Consider the following 19,050-nt stretch of genomic DNA (forward strand, 5'->3'; position numbering starts at 1 on the left):
ACCTGCTGTTCCCCGGCTGCCGAAGACGTCGATTAAGGCAGCCCCTCGCACTTCTCTGATTCAGATTGGTTAAGTTTAATGTTGAAGGCATTCAGTTGTACAACTGACTAGGTATCTTCCTTTACCTTGCTATGTGGACTAATGGCTCCATCTACTGGCCTTGGCATGTATCTGATATTTGTAACAAAAGAGAGCATGATATTTGAAAGAATGAGAGGACATGTTTTATTGAAAACACTGAAAAACAATTTGGTTTGAAGATGGAAAGGCAACATGTTTTATTGCAGAAGATATATAGGTATAGGCTTTGCTACATAGTGCACTATAGCCACTTAGCCAGGTGACAATAAATGAACATAGACAAACTCAGAGCCATATACTGTGTACAGTAGATCTCTTCGTATGACTCTGGGCACTCTCATTCAACACCACACATGGTTCAGGAGTAAACCAGGAGACAACTAAAGCTGCAGTCGAACAGTATCCTGCCCTCTTTCTCGGTGCTGCATCGGTTCCGGAGAAGGTCCAGGATGCTTGCTCTAAGGTCAGGGGTCAGAGACTGGTGAAAGTGGTCCTGGTCTGTCATGAAGTCCAGCAGCAGCTCTCCCATCTCATCCCCATTAGTGAAGCAGTCTGTGATGTCCATGGTGTTCGGGATGAGGTGCTCGTCATACTTAAGCCCCAGCCGCTCCAGATGAACCTTGATGTCTCCAGCAGACAGGTAGTCAGAGACGGACTTGGTGCAGAGCTCTTTCCTGTGGGTCTTCCACAGGGTTTCCCAGCCGCTGCCAGCTGGAAATAGTAGAATAGAGAACAGTGAAATAATGGAGGATATATTTGAATATTTATAACCATCTGTACAAACCCCAGGACATTGGTATACATCTGCAACCAATACTATAGGTGACTACCCTGCTAAAGAGTCTGGAGCCCATGTTACTGTATATTATACATTATGTTACTGTATATTATACATTATGTTACTGTATATTATACATTATGTTACTGTATATTATACATTATGTTACTGTATATTATACATTATGTTACTGTACTGTATATTATACATTATGTTACTGTATATTATAAATTATGTTACTGTATATTATACATTATGTTACTGTATTGTATATTATACATTATGTTACTGTATATTATACATTATGTTACTGTATATTATACATTATGTTACTGTATATTATACATTATGTTACTGTATATTATACATTATGTTACTGTATATTATACATTATGTTACTGTATTGTATATTATACATTATGTTACTGTATTGTATATTATACATTATGTTACTGTATATTATACATTATGTTACTGTATATTATACATTATGTTACTGTATATTATACATTATGTTACTGTATATTATACATTATGTTACTGTACTGTATATTATACATTATGTTACTGTACTGTATATACATTATGTTACTGTATATTATACATTATGTTACTGTATTGTATATTATACATTATGTTACTGTATATTATACATTATGTTACTGTATATTATACATTATGTTACTGTATATTATACATTATGTTACTGTATATTATACATTATGTTACTGTATTGTATATTATACATTATGTTACTGTATATTATACATTATGTTACTGTACTGTATATTATACATTATGTTACTGTACTGTATATTATACATTATGTTACTGTACTGTATATTATACATTATGTTACTGTATATTATACATTATGTTACTGTATTGTATATTATACATTATGTTACTGTATATACATTATGTTACTGTACTGTATATTATACATTATGTTACTGTATATTATACATTATGTTACTGTATATTATACATTATGTTACTGTATTGTATATTATACATTATGTTACTGTATATTATACATTATGTTACTGTACTGTATATTATACATTATGTTACTGTACTGTATATTATACATTATGTTACTGTACTGTATATTATACATTATGTTACTGTATATTATACATTATGTTACTGTATTGTATATTATACATTATGTTACTGTATATTATACATTATGTTACTGTACTGTATATTATACATTATGTTACTGTATATTATACATTATGTTACTGTATATTATACATTATGTTACTGTATTGTATATTAAACATATGTTACTTTACTGTGTATTATATATTGTTACTGTACTGTGTATTATACATTGTTACTGAATATTATACAATATACAGTGCATCCGCAAAGTATAGACCCCTTGACTTTTTCCACATTTTGTTAAGTTAAGTTATTAGAAAATCGTTTTTTTCCTTTTTTCCTTACACATCTTTGCAAAAAAAACTGAAATATCACATTTCCTTAAGTGTTCAGACCCTTTAGTCAGTACTTTGTTGAAGTACCTTTGGTAGCAATTACATCCTCGAGTCTTCTTGAGTCGTATTAATTATTTGTATTTTTATTTTACCTTTATTTAACTAGGCAAGTCAGTTAAGAACAAATTCTTATATTCAATGACAGCTAGGAACAGTTAAGTGCCATGTTCCGGGGCAGAACGACAGATTTGTACCTTGTCAGCTCGGGGATTCAATCTCGCAACCTTTCGGTTACTATTCCAACACTCTAACCACTAGGCTAGCTGCCGCCCCATATATATGTTATAATAATATATATGTTACTCATTATACATGATATGTTGCTGTACTGTATAGAATATGTTACTGTACTGTAAATTTTGAATTATATGTTATTGTACTGTATATTATATTTGATATGTTGCTGTACGGTATATTATATTTGATATGTTACTGTACTGTAACTGTACTGTACAGATATGTTACTGTACTGTACTGATAATTGAAATGCATTCCAGGTGATTACCTCATGAAGCTGGTTGAGAGAATGCCAAGAGTGTCATCAAGGCAAAGGGTGGCTACTTCGAAGAATCTCAAATATAAAATATATTTTGATTTGTTTAACACTTTTCTGGTTACTACATGATTCCATATGTGTTATTTCATAGTTTTGATGGCTTCTCTATTATTTTACAATGTAGAAAATAGTAAAAATTATGAAAAACCCTGGAATGAGTAGGTGTGTTCAAACTTTTGACTGGTACTGTATATTATACATTATATGTTACTGTATAATATACATTATATCTTACTGTGCTGTATATTATACATGTTAATGTCTACTATACATTATATGTTACTGTACTGTATAATATATATATTATATGTTACTGTACTGTATATTATATGCTACTATACTGTGTATTATACATGATATATTACTGTATATTATACATGATATGTTACCATACTTTATATTATACATGATATGTTACTGTATATTATACAGTGTGTTACTGAACTGGTATACTAACCTGCTTCATGAACTATGAGCAGTTTGCTGTTTTCCTTCAGAAGATTGTGGAAGAACTTGATGGTTCCTGGGTAGTCATCTACGTAGTAGAGCATCTATGGGGTTGAATAGGGATGTATGTGAGGTTGAGGATGGAAGAGAAATACTGTTATCACTTAGACTAGCGGCCAATTCTCTCACTTTCAGATATTTTAAAAGGAAATCGTCTCCCACATATGTCCATTTTTAAAACAAACCATAGAAAGTTGCAATTTCAGTTTAATCAGAAAAGACAGAATAAATACAATATATATGTGGTAAAACTCAAATATACTAATGGATCAAAGAAACGTTATTGGTTGTACTAGATTTTAATACAACACATAGTGTTAGGTTGGTAAAACTCAAATATACTAATTGATTAAAAAAAGGTATACTCTTTGTAAATTATATCATAAATACCATTTGGTGGAGTTGTCATACATCCAGCTAACTAAAACATATGGAAATGTCTACTCTACCTGAAATTACAACCAACTAATTGCAGCTTTACCGCAAAAATGAGGAAAAGTGGAAGGGGAAAAAGTAAGGAACTTGTCTGTCAGCCCTGCATGAAAGACCATAATTGGTTAAAGTAAAAAAGTTTAACCAGTTTCATTTAAGGACAAAAAAATTGACAGCCGTGCCATATAGATTGCAAAATAGTTGGGAAGAGATTTTTGACGTACCGATTCCATATGGTTTATGAACTGATGCACAAAACGACGCCGGATTCAAAACTTAGAAAGATATGGCAAATAGAAATCAAACCGGACGGACATCATAAATCAAATGTTATTTGTCACGTGCCGAATAAAACAGGTGTTACAGTGAAATGCTTACTTACAAGTCCTTAACCAACAATGTAGTTTTAAGAAAATACCCCCCCAAAAAGTAAGAGATAAGAAAAACAAATAATTAAAAAGCAGCAGTAAATAACAATAGTGGGGCTATATTTCGGGGGTACTGGCACAGAGTCAATATACAGGGGGTACCGGTACAGAGTCAATATACAGGGGGTACCGGTACAGAGTCAATATACAGGGGGTACCGGTACAGAGTCAATATACAGGGGGTACCGGTACAGAGTCAATGAGCACCGATGTCGAGGTAATTGATGTAATTATGTACATGTCGGTAGAGTTATTAAAGTGGCTATGCATAGATAATAAACAGAGAGGAGCAGTATGGCTTGGTGGTAGACGCTTTTTAGAAGCCTCATGGACCTAGACTTGGTGCTCCGGTACCGCTTGCCATGCGGTAGTAGAGAGAACAGTCTATGACTGGGGTGACTGGAGTCTTTGACAATTTTCTGGGCCTTCCTCTGACACGCCTGGTATAGAGGTCCTGGATGGCATGAAGCTTGACCCCGGTGATATACTGGGCCGTACGCACTCCCCTCTGTAGCGCCTTGCGGTCGTAGGCCGAGCAGTTGCCATACCAGGCAGTGATGCAACCCGTCAGGATGCTCTCGATGGTGCAGCTGTAAAACCTTTTGAGGATCTGAGGACCAATGCCAAATCTTTTCAGTCTCCCGAGACGGAATAGGTTTCGCTATGCCCTCTTCATGACTGTCTTGGTGTGCTTGGACCATGTTAGTTTGTTGGTGATGTGGATGCCAAGGAACTTGAAGCTCTCAACTTAGTCCAATACAGCCCCGTCGATGAGAATGGGGGCGTGCTCGGTCCTCCTTTTCCTGTGGTCTATGATCATCTCCTTTGTCTTGATCACATTGAGGGAGAGGTTGTTGTCCTGGCACCACACGGTCAGGTCTCTGACCTCCTCCGTGTCTCATCGTTGTTGGTGAACAGGCCTACCACTGTTGTGTCATCGGCAAACTTAACGATGGTGTTGGAGTCGTGCCTGGCTGTGCAGTCATGAGTGAACAGGGAGTACAGGAGAGGACTGATTACGCACCCCTGAGGGGCCCGCATGTTGAGAATCAGTGTGGCGGATGTGTTGTTACCTACCCTTACCACCTGGGGGCGGCCCGTCAGGAAGTCCAGGATCCAGTTGCAGAGGGAGGTGTTTAGTCCCAGGGTCCTTAGCTTAGTGATGTGCTTTGAGGGCATTTTGGTGTTGAACGCTGAGCTGTAGTCAATGAATAGCATTCTCACATAGATGTTCCTTTTGTCCAGGTGTGAAAAGGCAGTGTGGAGTGCAATAGAGATTGCATCATCTGTGGATCTGTTGGGGCGGTATGCAAATTGGAGTGGGTCCAGGGTCTCTGGGATAATGATTGTGATGTGAGCAATGACCTTTCAAAGCACTTCATGGCTACAGGCGTGAGTGCTACGGGTTGGTAGTCATTTAGGCAGGGTACCTTTGTGTTCTTGGGCACAGGGACTATGGTGGTCTGCTTGAAACATGTTGGTATTACAGACTCGGTCAGGGAGAGGTTAAAAATGTCAGTGAAGACAATTCCCAGTTGGTCAGCACATGCTCGGAGTACACATCCTGATAATCCGTCTGGCCCAGCGGCCTTGTGAATGTTGACCTGTTTAACTTGTTTGGGATAGGGGGCAGCATTTTCACGTTTGGATAAAAAGCGTGCCCAGAGTAAACTGCCTGCTACTCAGTCCCAGTTGCTAATATATGCATAATATTAGTAGATTTGGATAGAAAACACTCTGAAGTTTCTAAAACTGTTTGGATGATGTCTGAGTATAACAGAACTCATATGGCAGGCAAAAACCTGAGAAAAATCCAACCACGAAGTGGGAAATCTGAGGTTAGTAGTTTTTCAACTCTTGGCCTATCGAATACACAGTGTCTATGGGGTCATATTGCACTTTCTAAGGCTTCCACTAGATGTCAACCGTCTTTAGAACCTTGTTTGATGCTTCTACTGTGAAGTGGTGGCGAATGAGAATGAGAGGGGATTGAGTAAGGTCTCTCCCAGAGTGCCACGAGCTGACCATGCGCATTCATTTTAGAGTTAGCTTGAGTTCTATTGCATTTCTGAAGACAAAGGAATTCTCTGGTTGGAACAATATTGAAGATTTATGTTAAAACATCCTAAAGATTGATTCTATTCTTCGTTTGACATGTTTCTACGGAATGTAACGGAACTTTTTGGCTTTTCGTCTGCTCCTAGTGATCGCGCCTCATTTTTGGAATACTGGGCTAAACGCGCTTACAAAAAGGACGTGTTTGGACATAAATTATGAACTTTATCAAACAGTGCATTCTGATGAAGATCATCAAAGGTAAGTGAATATTTATAATGTTATTCTGACTTCTGTTGACTTCAAAACATGGCGGATATCTTTATGGCTTATTTGGGCTCTGAGCACTGTACTCAGATTATAGCATGGTGCGCTTTTTCCGTAAAGTTTTTTTGAAATCTGACACAGCGGTTGCATTAAGGAGAAGTATATCTTTAATTCTGTGAATAACACTTGTATCTTTTATCAATGTTTATTATGAGTATTTCTGTAAATTGATGTGGCTCTGTGCAAATTCACGGGATGTTTTGGAGGCAAAGCCAAATGTAAACTGATGTTTTTGGATATAAATATGAACTTCATCGAACAAAACATAAATGTATTGTGTAACATGTTGTCCCGGGAGTGTCATCTGATGAAGAATATCAAAGGTTAGTGATTCATTTTATCTCTATTTCTGCTTTTTGTGACTCCTCTCTTTGGTTGGAAAATCACTGTATGCTTTCTGTGACTAGTTGCTGACCTAACATAATGATATGTTCTGCTTTTGCCGAAAAGCCTTTTTGAAATCGGACACTGTGGTTGTATTAACGAGAAAATGGTGTCTAATACTTGTATGTTTGAGAAATTTGAATTATGAGATTTCTGTTGATTGAATTTTGCGCCCTGGAATTTCATTGGCTGTTGGCGAGGGGGTTCCGCTAGACAGGTTACTGTCTAGGTTTTACTCACATCGGCTGCGGAGAGTGTGATCACACAGTCGTCCAGAACAGCTGATGCTCTCATGCATGTTTCAGTGTTACTTGCCTCGAAGCGAGCGTAGAAGTTATTTAGCTCGTCTGGTAGACTTGTGTCACTGGGCAGCTCGCGGCTGTGCTTCCCTTTGTAGTCTGTAATAGTTTGCAAGCCCTGCCACATCTGACGAGCGTCGAAGCTGGTGTTGTATGATTAGATCTTAGTCCTGTATTGATGCTTTGCCTGTTTGATGGTTCATCGGAGGGCATAGCGGGATTTCTTATAAGCTTCCAGATTAGAGTCCCGCTCCTTGAAAGGGGAAGCTCTACCCTTCAGCTCAGTGCGAATGTTGCCTGTAATCCAATCCTGTGGGGACGACGGCATCAATGCACTTATTGATAAAGCCAATGACTGATGTGTTGTACTCCTCAATGCCATCGGAAGAATCCAGGAACATATTCCAGTCTGTGATAGCAAAACAGTCCTGTAAGCTTAGCATCTGCTTCATCTGACCACTTTTTTTATGACCGAGTCACTGGTGCTTCCTGCTTAAATCTTTGCTTGTAAGCAGGAATAAGGATAGAATTATGGTCAGATTTGCCAAATGGAGGGCGAGGCAGAGCTTTGAAAGTGTCTCTGTGTGTGGAGTAAAAGTGGTCTAGAGTTTTTTTCCCCTCTGGTTGCACTTTTAACATGCTGATAGAAATTGTGTAAAACTGATTTAAGTTTCCCTGCATTAAAGTCCCCGGCCACTAGGAGCGCCGCCTCTGGATGAGCGTTTTCCTGTTTGCTTATGGCGGAATACAGCTCATTGAGTGCGGTCTTAGTACCAGCATCGGTCTGTGGTGGTATGTAGACAGCTACGAAAAATACAGATGAAAACTCTCTTGGTAGATAGTGTGGTCTACAGCTTATCTTGAGATATTCTTCCTCAGGGGAGCAAAACCTCGAGACTTCCTTAGATATTGTGCACCAGCTGTTGTTTACAAATATACATAGGCCGCCGCCCCGTGTCTCTGCCGATAGAGTGTCTAACCAGAGGCTGCCGATAGAGTGTCTAACCAGAGGCCGCCGCCCCGTGTCTAACCAGAGGCTGCCGATAGAGTGTCTAACCAGAGGCTGCCGATAGAGTGTCTAACCAGAGGCCGCCGCCCCGTGTCTAACCAAAGGCTGCCGATAGAGTGTCTAACCAGAGGCCGCCGCCCCGTGTCTTACCAGAGGCTGCCGATAGAGTGTCTTACCAGAGGCCGCCGATAGAGTGTCTAACCAGAGGCCGCCGCCCCGTGTCTAACCAGAGGCTGCCGATAGAGTGTCTAACCAGAGGCTGCCGATAGAGTGTCTAACCATAGGCCGCCGCCCCGTGTCTTACCAGAGGCTGCCGATAGAGTGTCTAACCAGAGGCTGCCGATAGAGTGTCTAACCATAGGCCGCCGCCCCGTGTCTTACCAGAGGCTGCCGATAGAGTGTCTTACCAGAGGCTGCCGATAGAGTGTCTAACCAGAGGCCGCCGATAGAGTGTCTAACCAGAGGCTGCCGATAGAGTGTCTAACCAGAGGCCGCCGCCCCGTGTCTTACCAGAGGCTGCCGATAGAGTGTCTAACCAGAGGCTGCCGATAGAGTGTCTAACCAGAGGCTGCCGATAGAGTGTCTAACCAGAGGCTGCCGATAGAGTGTCTAACCAGAGGCTGCCGATAGAATGTCTAACCAGAGGCTGCCGATAGAGTGTCTAACCATAGGCCGCCGCCCCGTGTCTAACCAGAGGCTGCCGATAGAGTGTCTAACCAGAGGCCGCCGCCCCGTGTCTTACCAGAGGCTGCCGATAGAGTGTCTAACCAGAGGCTGCCGATAGAGTGTCTAACCAGAGGCCGCCGATAGAGTGTCTAACCATAGGCCGCCGCCCCGTGTCTAACCAGAGGCTGCCGATAGAGTGTCTAACCAGAGGCCGCCGATAGAGTGTCTAACCAGAGGCCGCCGATAGAGTGTCTAACCATAGGCCGCCGCCCCGTGTCGAACCAGAGGCTGCCGATAGAGTGTCTTACCAGAGGCCGCCGCCCCGTGTCTAACCAGAGGCTGCCGATAGAGTGTCTTACCAGAGGCCGCCGCCCCGTGTCTAACCAGAGGCTGCCGATAGAGTGTCTAACCAGAGGCCGCCGATAGAGTGTCTAACCATAGGCCGCCGCCCCGTGTCTAAACAGAGGCTGCCGGTAGTGTCTAACCAGAGGCTGCCGATAGAGTGTCTAACCAGAGGCTGCCGATAGAGTGTCTAACCAGAGGCTGCCGATAGAGTGTCTAACCAGAGGCTGCCGATAGAGTGTCTAACCAGAGGCTGCCGATAGAGTGTCTAACCAGAGGCTGCCGATAGAGTGTCTAACCAGAGGCTGCCGATAGACTGTCTTACCAGAGGCCGCCGCCCCGTGTCTAACCAGAGGCTGCCGATAGAGTGTCTAACCAGAGGCTGCCGATAGAGTGTCTAACCAGAGGCTGCCGATAGAGTGTCTTACCAGAGGCCGCCGATAGAGTGTCTTACCAGAGGCCGCCGCCCCCGTGTCTAACCAGAGGCCGCCGATAGAGTGTCTAACCGGAGGCCGCCGATAGAGTGTCTAACCATAGGCCGCTGCCCCGTGTCTAACCAGAGGCTGCCGATAGAGTGTCTAACCAGAGGCTGCCGATAGAGTGTCTAACCAGAGGCTGCCGATAGAGTGTCTAACCAGAGGCTGCCGATAGAGTGTCTAACCAGAGGCTGCCGATAGAGTGTCTAACCAGAGGCTGCCGATAGAGTGTCTAACCATAGGCCGCCGCCCCGTGTCTAACCAGAGGCCGCCGATAGAGTGTCTAACCAGAGGCTGCCGATAGAGTGTCTAACCAGAGGCTGCCGATAGAGTGTCTAACCAGAGGCTGCCGATAGAGTGTCTAACCAGAGGCTGCCGATAGAGTGTCTAACCAGAGGCTGCCGATAGAGTGTCTAACCAGAGGCCGCCGATAGAGTGTCTAACCATAGGCCGCCGCCCCGTGTCTAACCAGAGGCTGCCGATAGAGTGTCTAACCAGAGGCCGCCGATAGAGTGTCTAACCAGAGGCCGCCGATAGAGTGTCTAACCATAGGCCGCCGCCCCGTGTCTAACCAGAGGCTGCCGATAGAGTGTCTTAACAGAGGACGCCGCCCCGTGTCTAACCAGAGGCTGCCGATAGAGTGTCTTACCAGAGGCCGCCGCCCCGTGTCTAACCAGAGGCTGCCGATAGAGTGTCTAACCAGAGGCCGCCGATAGAGTGTCTAACCATAGGCCGCCGCCCCGTGTCTAACCAGAGGCTGCCGATAGTGTCTAACCAGAGGCTGCCGATAGAGTGTCTAACCAGAGGCTGCCGATAGAGTGTCTAACCAGAGGCTGCCGATAGAGTGTCTAACCAGAGGCCGCCGATAGAGTGTCTAACCATAGGCCGCCGCCCCGTGTCTAACCAGAGGCTGCCGATAGAGTGTCTAACCAGAGGCTGCCGATAGAGTGTCTAACCAGAGGCTGCCGATAGAGTGTCTTACTAGAGGCCGCCGATAGAGTGTCTTACCAGAGGCCGCCGCCCCGTGTCTAACCAGAGGCCGCCGATAGAGTGTCTAACCAGAGGCCGCCGATAGAGTGTCTAACCATAGGCCGCCGCCCCGTGTCTAACCAGAGGCTGCCGATAGAGTGTCTAACCAGAGGCTGCTGATAGAGTGTCTAACCAGAGGCTGCCGATAGAGTGTCTAACCAGAGGCTGCCGATAGAGTGTCTAACCAGAGGCTGCCGATAGAGTGTCTAACCATAGGCCGCCGCCCCGTGTCTAACCAGAGGCTGCCGATAGAGTGTCTAACCAGAGGCTGCCGATAGAGTGTCTAACCAGAGGCTGCCGATAGAGTGTCTAACCAGAGGCCGCCGATAGAGTGTCTAACCATAGGCCGCCGCCCCGTGTCTAACCAGAGGCTGCCGATAGAGTGTCTAACCAGAGGCTGCCGATAGAGTGTCTAACCAGAGGCTGCCGATAGAGTGTCTAACCAGAGGCTGCCGATAGAGTGTCTAACCAGAGGCTGCCGATAGAGTGTCTAACCAGAGGCTGCCGATAGAGTGTCTAACCATAGGCCGCCGCCCCGTGTCTAACCAGAGGCCGCCGATAGAGTGTCTAACCAGAGGCTGCCGATAGAGTGTCTAACCAGAGGCTGCCGATAGAGTGTCTAACCAGAGGCTGCCGATAGAGTGTCTAACCAGAGGCTGCCGATAGAGTGTCTAACCAGAGGCTGCCGATAGAGTGTCTAACCAGAGGCTGCCGATAGAGTGTCTAACCAGAGGCTGCCGATAGAGTGTCTTACCAGAGGCCGCCGATAGAGTGTCTTACCAGAGGCCGCCGCCCCCGTGTCTAACCAGAGGCCGCCGATAGAGTGTCTAACCGGAGGCCGCCGATAGAGTGTCTAACCATAGGCCGCTGCCCCGTGTCTAACCAGAGGCTGCCGATAGAGTGTCTAACCAGAGGCTGCCGATAGAGTGTCTAACCAGAGGCTGCCGATAGAGTGTCTAACCAGAGGCTGCCGATAGAGTGTCTAACCAGAGGCTGCCGATAGAGTGTCTAACCATAGGCCGCCGCCCCGTGTCTAACCAGAGGCCGCCGATAGAGTGTCTAACCAGAGGCTGCCGATAGAGTGTCTAACCAGAGGCTGCCGATAGAGTGTCTAACCAGAGGCTGCCGATAGAGTGTCTAACCAGAGGCTGCCGATAGAGTGTCTAACCAGAGGCTGCCGATAGAGTGTCTAACCAGAGGCCGCCGATAGAGTGTCTAACCATAGGCCGCCGCCCCGTGTCTAACCAGAGGCTGCCGATAGAGTGTCTAACCAGAGGCCGCCGATAGAGTGTCTAACCAGAGGCCGCCGATAGAGTGTCTAACCATAGGCCGCCGCCCCGTGTCTAACCAGAGGCTGCCGATAGAGTGTCTTAACAGAGGACGCCGCCCCGTGTCTAACCAGAGGCTGCCGATAGAGTGTCTTACCAGAGGCCGCCGCCCCGTGTCTAACCAGAGGCTGCCGATAGAGTGTCTAACCAGAGGCCGCCGATAGAGTGTCTAACCATAGGCCGCCGCCCCGTGTCTAACCAGAGGCTGCCGATAGAGTGTCTAACCAGAGGCTGCCGATAGAGTGTCTAACCAGAGGCTGCCGATAGAGTGTCTAACCAGAGGCCGCCGATAGAGTGTCTAACCATAGGCCGCCGCCCCGTGTCTAACCAGAGGCTGCCGATAGAGTGTCTAACCAGAGGCTGCCGATAGAGTGTCTAACCAGAGGCTGCCGATAGAGTGTCTTACTAGAGGCCGCCGATAGAGTGTCTTACCAGAGGCCGCCGCCCCGTGTCTAACCAGAGGCCGCCGATAGAGTGTCTAACCAGAGGCCGCCGATAGAGTGTCTAACCATAGGCCGCCGCCCCGTGTCTAACCAGAGGCTGCCGATAGAGTGTCTAACCAGAGGCTGCCGATAGAGTGTCTAACCAGAGGCTGCCGATAGAGTGTCTAACCAGAGGCTGCCGATAGAGTGTCTAACCATAGGCCGCCGCCCCGTGTCTAACCAGAGGCTGCCGATAGAGTGTCTAACCAGAGGCTGCCGATAGAGTGTCTAACCAGAGGCTGCCGATAGAGTGTCTAACCAGAGGCCGCCGATAGAGTGTCTAACCATAGGCCGCCGCCCCGTGTCTAACCAGAGGCTGCCGATAGAGTGTCTAACCAGAGGCTGCCGATAGAGTGTCTAACCAGAGGCTGCCGATAGAGTGTCTAACCAGAGGCTGCCGATAGAGTGTCTAACCAGAGGCTGCCGATAGAGTGTCTAACCAGAGGCTGCCGATAGAGTGTCTAACCATAGGCCGCCGCCCCGTGTCTAACCAGAGGCCGCCGATAGAGTGTCTAACCAGAGGCTGCCGATAGAGTGTCTAACCAGAGGCTGCCGATAGAGTGTCTAACCAGAGGCTGCCGATAGAGTGTCTAACCAGAGGCTGCCGATAGAGTGTCTAACCAGAGGCTGCCGATAGAGTGTCTAACCAGAGGCCGCCGATAGAGTGTCTAACCATAGGCCGCCGCCCCGTGTCTAACCAGAGGCTGCCGATAGAGTGTCTAACCAGAGGCCGCCGATAGAGTGTCTAACCAGAGGCCGCCGATAGAGTGTCTAACCATAGGCCGCCGCCCCGTGTCTAACCAGAGGCTGCCGATAGAGTGTCTTACCAGAGGACGCCGCCCCGTGTCTAACCAGAGGCTGCCGATAGAGTGTCTTACCAGAGGCCGCCGCCCCGTGTCTAACCAGAGGCTGCCGATAGAGTGTCTAACCAGAGGCCGCCGATAGAGTGTCTAACCATAGGCCGCCGCCCCGTGTCTAACCAGAGGCTGCCGATAGTGTCTAACCAGAGGCTGCCGATAGAGTGTCTAACCAGAGGCTGCCGATAGAGTGTCTAACCAGAGGCTGCCGATAGAGTGTCTAACCAGAGGCCGCCGATAGAATGTCTAACCATAGGCCGCCGCCCCGTGTCTAACCAGAGGCTGCCGATAGAGTGTCTAACCAGAGGCTGCCGATAGAGTGTCTAACCAGAGGCTGCCGATAGAGTGTCTAACCAGAGGCTGCCGATAGAGTGTCTAACCAGAGGCTGCCGATAGAGTGTCTAACCATAGGCCGCCGCCCCGTGTCTAACCAGAGGCCGCCGATAGAGTGTCTAACCAGAGGCTGCCGATAGAGTGTCTAACCAGAGGCTGCCGATAGAGTGTCTAACCAGAGGCTGCCGATAGAGTGTCTTACCAGAGGCTGCCGATAGAGTGTCTAACCAGAGGCTGCCGATAGAGTGTCTAACCAGAGGCTGCCGATAGAGTGTCTAACCAGAGGCTGCCGATAGAGTGTCTAACCAGAGGCTGCCGATAGAGTGTCTTACCAGAGGCTGCCGATAGAGTGTCTAACCAGAGGCTGCCGATAGAGTGTCTAACCAGAGGCTGCCGATAGAGTGTCTAACCAGAGGCTGCCGATAGAGTGTCTAACCCGCCAGCGGTATGTTGTTAATGTCGTCGTTCAGTCACAAATCGGGGAAACATAAGATATTACAGTTTTTAAATGTCTAATTGGTAGGATATATATTACACCATGAGATGTTAATCATGAAACATACAACCCCCGCCCTTCTTCTTTCCGGAGAGATGTTTATTCCTGTCAGCGCGATGCACAAAGAATCCAGGCGTCTGTACCGACTCCGACAGCATATACCCAGAGAGCCATGTTTCCCTGAAACAGAGTATGTTACAATCCCTGATGTCTCTCTAGAAAGAAACTCTTGCCCTGATTTCATCGAGCTTGTTATTTAGAGACTGGACATTAGCGAGTAATATACTCAGAAGCGGTGGGTGGTGTGCGCACTTCCGAAGTCTGACCAGAAGACCTCTCCGTCTACCTCTTCTCTGGCAGCGTTGTTTTGGCTCAGCCTCTGGAATCAGTTCAAATGCCCTGGGTAGTTCGGACAAATGATCCTCTTCGGGAAAGTCGTATTTCTGGTTGTAGTGCTGGTAAGTTGACGCCGCTCTGATATCTAATAGTTCTTCCCGGCTGTATGCAATAGCACTTAAGATTTTCTGGGCTAGCAATGTAAGAAATAATACACAAAAAAACAAAATACTAAGGACTAGAAGCGAGGCAGCCCTCTGTCGGCGCCATTGTTGACTGGTTAAGATCACTGGGGTATTTCCACAGCAACGTCAAGCCTTTCACCTGAATCATGTGTATTAACTAAAGCCGTTTACCTGAATCATGTGAATATAGTCAAGCCTTTTGCATGAATCATGTGAATATAGTCAAGCCTTTTACCTGAATCATGTGTATATAGTCAAGCCTTTTACCTGAATCATGTGAATATAGTCAAGCCTTTTACCTGAATCATGTGTATATAGTCAAGCCTTTTACCTGAATCATGTGAATATAGTCAAGCCTTTTACCTGAATCATGTGTATATAGTCAAGCCTTTTACCTGAATCATGTGTATATAGTCAAGCCTTTTACCTGAATCATGTGAATATAGTCAAGCCTTTTACCTGAATCATGTGTATATAGTCAAGCCTTTTACCTGAATCATGTGTATATAGTCAAGCCTTTTACCTGAATCATGTGTATATAGTCAAGCCTTTTACCTGAATCATGTGTATATAGTCAAGCCTTTCACCTGAATCATGTGTATATAGTCAAGCCTTTTACCTGAATCATGTGAATATAGTCAAGCCTTTTACCTGAATCATGTGTATATAGTCAAGCCTTTTACCTGAATCATGTGAATATAGTCAAGCCTTTTACCTGAATCATGTGTATATAGTCAAGCCTTTTACCTGAATCATGTGTATATAGTCAAGCCTTTTACCTGAATCATGTGTATATAGTCAAGCCTTTTACCTGAATCATGTGAATATAGTCAAGCCTTTTACCTGAATCATGTGAATATAGTCAAGCCTTTTACCTGAATCATGTGTATATAGTCAAGCCTTTTACCTGAATCATGTGAATATAGTCAAGCCTTTTACCTGAATCATGTGTATATAGTCAAGCCTTTTACCTGAATCATGTGAATATAGTCAAGCCTTTTACCTGAATCATGTGTATATAGTCAAGCCTTTTACCTGAATCATGTGTATATAGTCAAGCCTTTTACCTGAATCATGTGTATTAACTAAAGCCGTTTACCTGAATCATGTGAATATAGTCAAGCCTTTTTCCTGAATCATGTGTATATAGTCAAGCCTTTTACCTGAATCATGTGTATTAACTAAAGCCGTTTACCTGAATCATGTGAATATAGTCAAGCCTTTTACCTGAATCATGTGAATATAGTCAAGCCTTTTACCTGAATCATGTGAATATAGTCAAGCCTTTTACCTGAATCATGTGTATATAGTCAAGCCTTTTACCTGAATCATGTGTATATAGTCAAGCCTTTTACCTGAATCATGTGTATATAGTCAAGCCTTTTACCTGAATCATGTGTATATAGTCAAGCCTTTTACCTGAATCATGTGAATATAGTCAAGCCTTTTACCTGAATCATGTGAATATAGTCAAGCCTTTTACCTGAATCATGTGTATATAGTCAAGCCTTTTACCTGAATCATGTGAATATAGTCAAGCCTTTTACCTGAATCATGTGTATATAGTCAAGCCTTTTACCTGAATCATGTGAATATAGTCAAGCCTTTTACCTGAATCATGTGAATATAGTCAAGCCTTTTACCTGAATCATGTGTATATAGTCAAGCCTTTTACCTGAATCATGTGTATATAGTCAAGCCTTTTACCTGAATCATGTGAATATAGTCAAGCCTTTTACCTGAATCATGTGAATATAGTCAAGCCTTTTACCTGAATCATGTGAATATAGTCAAGCCTTTTACCTGAATCATGTGTATATAGTCAAGCCTTTTACCTGAATCATGTTAATATAGTCAAGCCTTTTACCTGAATCATGTGTATATAGTCAAGCCTTTTACCTGAATCATGTGAATATAGTCAAGCCTTTTACCTGAATCATGTGAATATAGTCAAGCCTTTTACCTGAATCATGTGAATGAAGTCAAATCTTTTGATCTCTCTTTTGTCTTTGACCTGTTTCTCATATTCTCCACACGTCATGGTGTGCCAAGAGAACGGGATCTTCTGAAGGCTGGGAGTCTTTTTCACTAACGCTACAAAACAGTTACAAGACAAACAGGCAAAACATCTAGTGAGACTATTTGATCAAAGTCATGATGATTAAATACACAGACTCTGTATCACAATAACTCCTGGAACAGATGACAATGCAGACGGGAATCTGTAGCTCTTTGACCTGTAGCTCTTTGAGAATCAGGTCTCCCTTACAAAAGAGACACCAATCTCAATGTGACGTCCCTGTATAAATAAATGTGAAATAAATCAGTACCTTTGAAATTGTCAGTGAGTTGGATGCTGGGTTCCACTATGTCTGCAGTAAGAGGGGTGGCTGGCAGTTTAGACTGCAGAATAGACAGGATGTGGGCATCCAACTCCCCTGAAATACCATAATACTTTAACTAGAACACCATAGCATTATAACCATGACGCCATAATCAGTCCACCGCAGGACACGCTCGTAGAACGTGCTGCAAAATCAACAATTCCCTGCATATTATATGAGGGCTTGCGCATTTGACCAATCACTGCTCTATTACCACAAAACTGTCAAATCACAGCAATATTACCATATAAAACTGGAGGGACTGTATAAATCTATACTAGTATTACTAGGACTATATAGACTGTCACTGTAGTGGTATAAATCTGGAGAAACAGTTGAGTATTAATAGATGAGGGCAACTCAGATTAATTTACGTACCGCCACCACTTCCAACACCTAGAACATCCATTTTGGATTTCCCCTCTCCAATTCTACAGAAATCAAAAAAGAGAACATTTTACTGTAAATATATCCCAGATGATCTTTAGTAATGCACTAACCAAACTAGATGAGTTACAAAATCATTACCTGGTGAACTCTCCAGGGAGAACCTTGTCAACAAACTCACGGATGGCTTTGTGTTCCTCCGAGTGTTTCAAGTAAAACTGGAACCCCTGAACATAACGGCCCTCGTACCCTGCTGGCATCACAGTGTTCATGGCTGCAGCCTGATGATGTAAAGACCAACTGACATTAACATTAGTATGCAGTTAGCATCATCATAGAATACTGTTATTTTAAGTTCTACATCTATATGTCACAATTCAACATATTTCATATAAATCGTCAAGATCAATCAGTTGAGAAAGTACCGTGAGAAGCATTGATTACCTTGCTGTAGTGTACAGAGAAATGAGAAGCCTCTCCTGAGTAGACCTGAAAGCCCTCCCTCGCTCCCTCTGGCAGGGTGGACTCTGTCCCCAATAATATAACTAGACAGACTGTCTGTATGCACAGTACTGGTCTGTTCATAGTCCATGCAGCTGTGCTGTCACATTCCATTCCCATCCAGTCTATGAGTCAAATATCCATGGATCCATTTCCAGAACCAAATCAAAGTGCCCGAAGCACAACCTCTCTCAAGGTGAATCCATCTTTCAACCACATCTACATTAATTATTTCTTTCTTTTTCCAACAAACAATCATTTCACACACTGAAAGGCTATGTTAAGCATCTTGAAGGACACAAGGAATGGATTGAGAACAAATGCATTGCCTTATTTTAGCTGACATGTTATACTATACATAAACTATACTTTACAGTGGCAAGTCTCTCAGACTTACGGCTCTATTCAACCTGTATTGCTGAAGCGTTACAGATGGCGTGATAGAAATGAAAAGGTCATTTCAGATTGAACCAATATATGCAGCATTCACCGTGAATGTAGTCTCTGCTAATGTGGGGACATTGCCTTTACATTTCAATCACGCTGTAACCCTGAATGCTGCTGCTACTCTCTGTTCATCATATATGCATAGTCACTTTAACAATATCTACATGTACATACTACCTCAATCAGCCTGACTAACCGGTGTCTGTATGTAGCCTCGCTACTGTATGTGGCCTCGCTACTGTATATAGCCTGTCTTTTTACTGTTGTTTTATTTCTTTACTTACCTATTGTTCACCAAATACCTTTTTTGCACTATTGGTTAGAGCCTGTAAGTAAGCATTTCACTGTAAGGTCTACATCTGTTGTATTCAGCGCACGTGACAAATAAACTTTGATTTGACTTATGCAATACGTATTGAATAGAGCCCATACTCCTCTAC

The 19,050-nt window shown here is 44.3% G+C and overlaps 1 protein-coding gene across 4 annotated transcripts; it reads right to left on the bottom strand.

The window, feature by feature from the left end:
• Positions 1-208: 208 nt before the first annotated feature.
• LOC129816971 (histamine N-methyltransferase-like) lies at positions 209-18,262 on the bottom strand. Of its 4 annotated transcripts, none has more exons than XM_055871970.1 (7): positions 18,107-18,262; positions 17,804-17,943; positions 17,654-17,706; positions 17,222-17,329; positions 16,855-16,985; positions 3,378-3,471; positions 209-792 (listed from the first exon to the last, which is right to left on the bottom strand). In XM_055871970.1, exons 1-7 carry the CDS (start codon positions 18,245-18,247, stop codon positions 440-442), a joined length of 1,020 nt encoding a protein of 339 aa, XP_055727945.1. In that variant the 5' UTR covers positions 18,248-18,262; the 3' UTR covers positions 209-439. The 4 variants fall into 4 exon arrangements, with proteins under 4 accessions (XP_055727945.1, XP_055727948.1, XP_055727947.1 ...); XM_055871973.1 differs by having other exon boundaries at positions 17,804-17,962; positions 18,107-18,216; XM_055871972.1 differs by having other exon boundaries at positions 18,088-18,114.
• Positions 18,263-19,050: the final 788 nt, after the last annotated feature.

Source organism: Salvelinus fontinalis, chromosome 19 (assembly GCF_029448725.1).
Source record: "Salvelinus fontinalis isolate EN_2023a chromosome 19, ASM2944872v1, whole genome shotgun sequence".
NCBI lineage: Eukaryota > Metazoa > Chordata > Actinopteri > Salmoniformes > Salmonidae > Salvelinus > Salvelinus fontinalis.

Excerpts from the sequence above, each read along its gene's own strand:
- LOC129816971 (XM_055871970.1), bottom strand. The coding sequence starts at position 18,247 with ATGAACAGACCAGTACTGTGCATACAGACAGTCTGTCTAGTTATATTA. Across the intron at positions 16,986-17,221 it reads ACTCACTGACAATTTCAAAG|CGTTAGTGAAAAAGACTCCC; the intron begins GTACTGATTTAT and ends ACTGTTTTGTAG. Across the intron at positions 3,472-16,854 it reads ACTTCATTCACATGATTCAG|ATGCTCTACTACGTAGATGA; the intron begins GTAAAAGGCTTG and ends TCAACCCCATAG.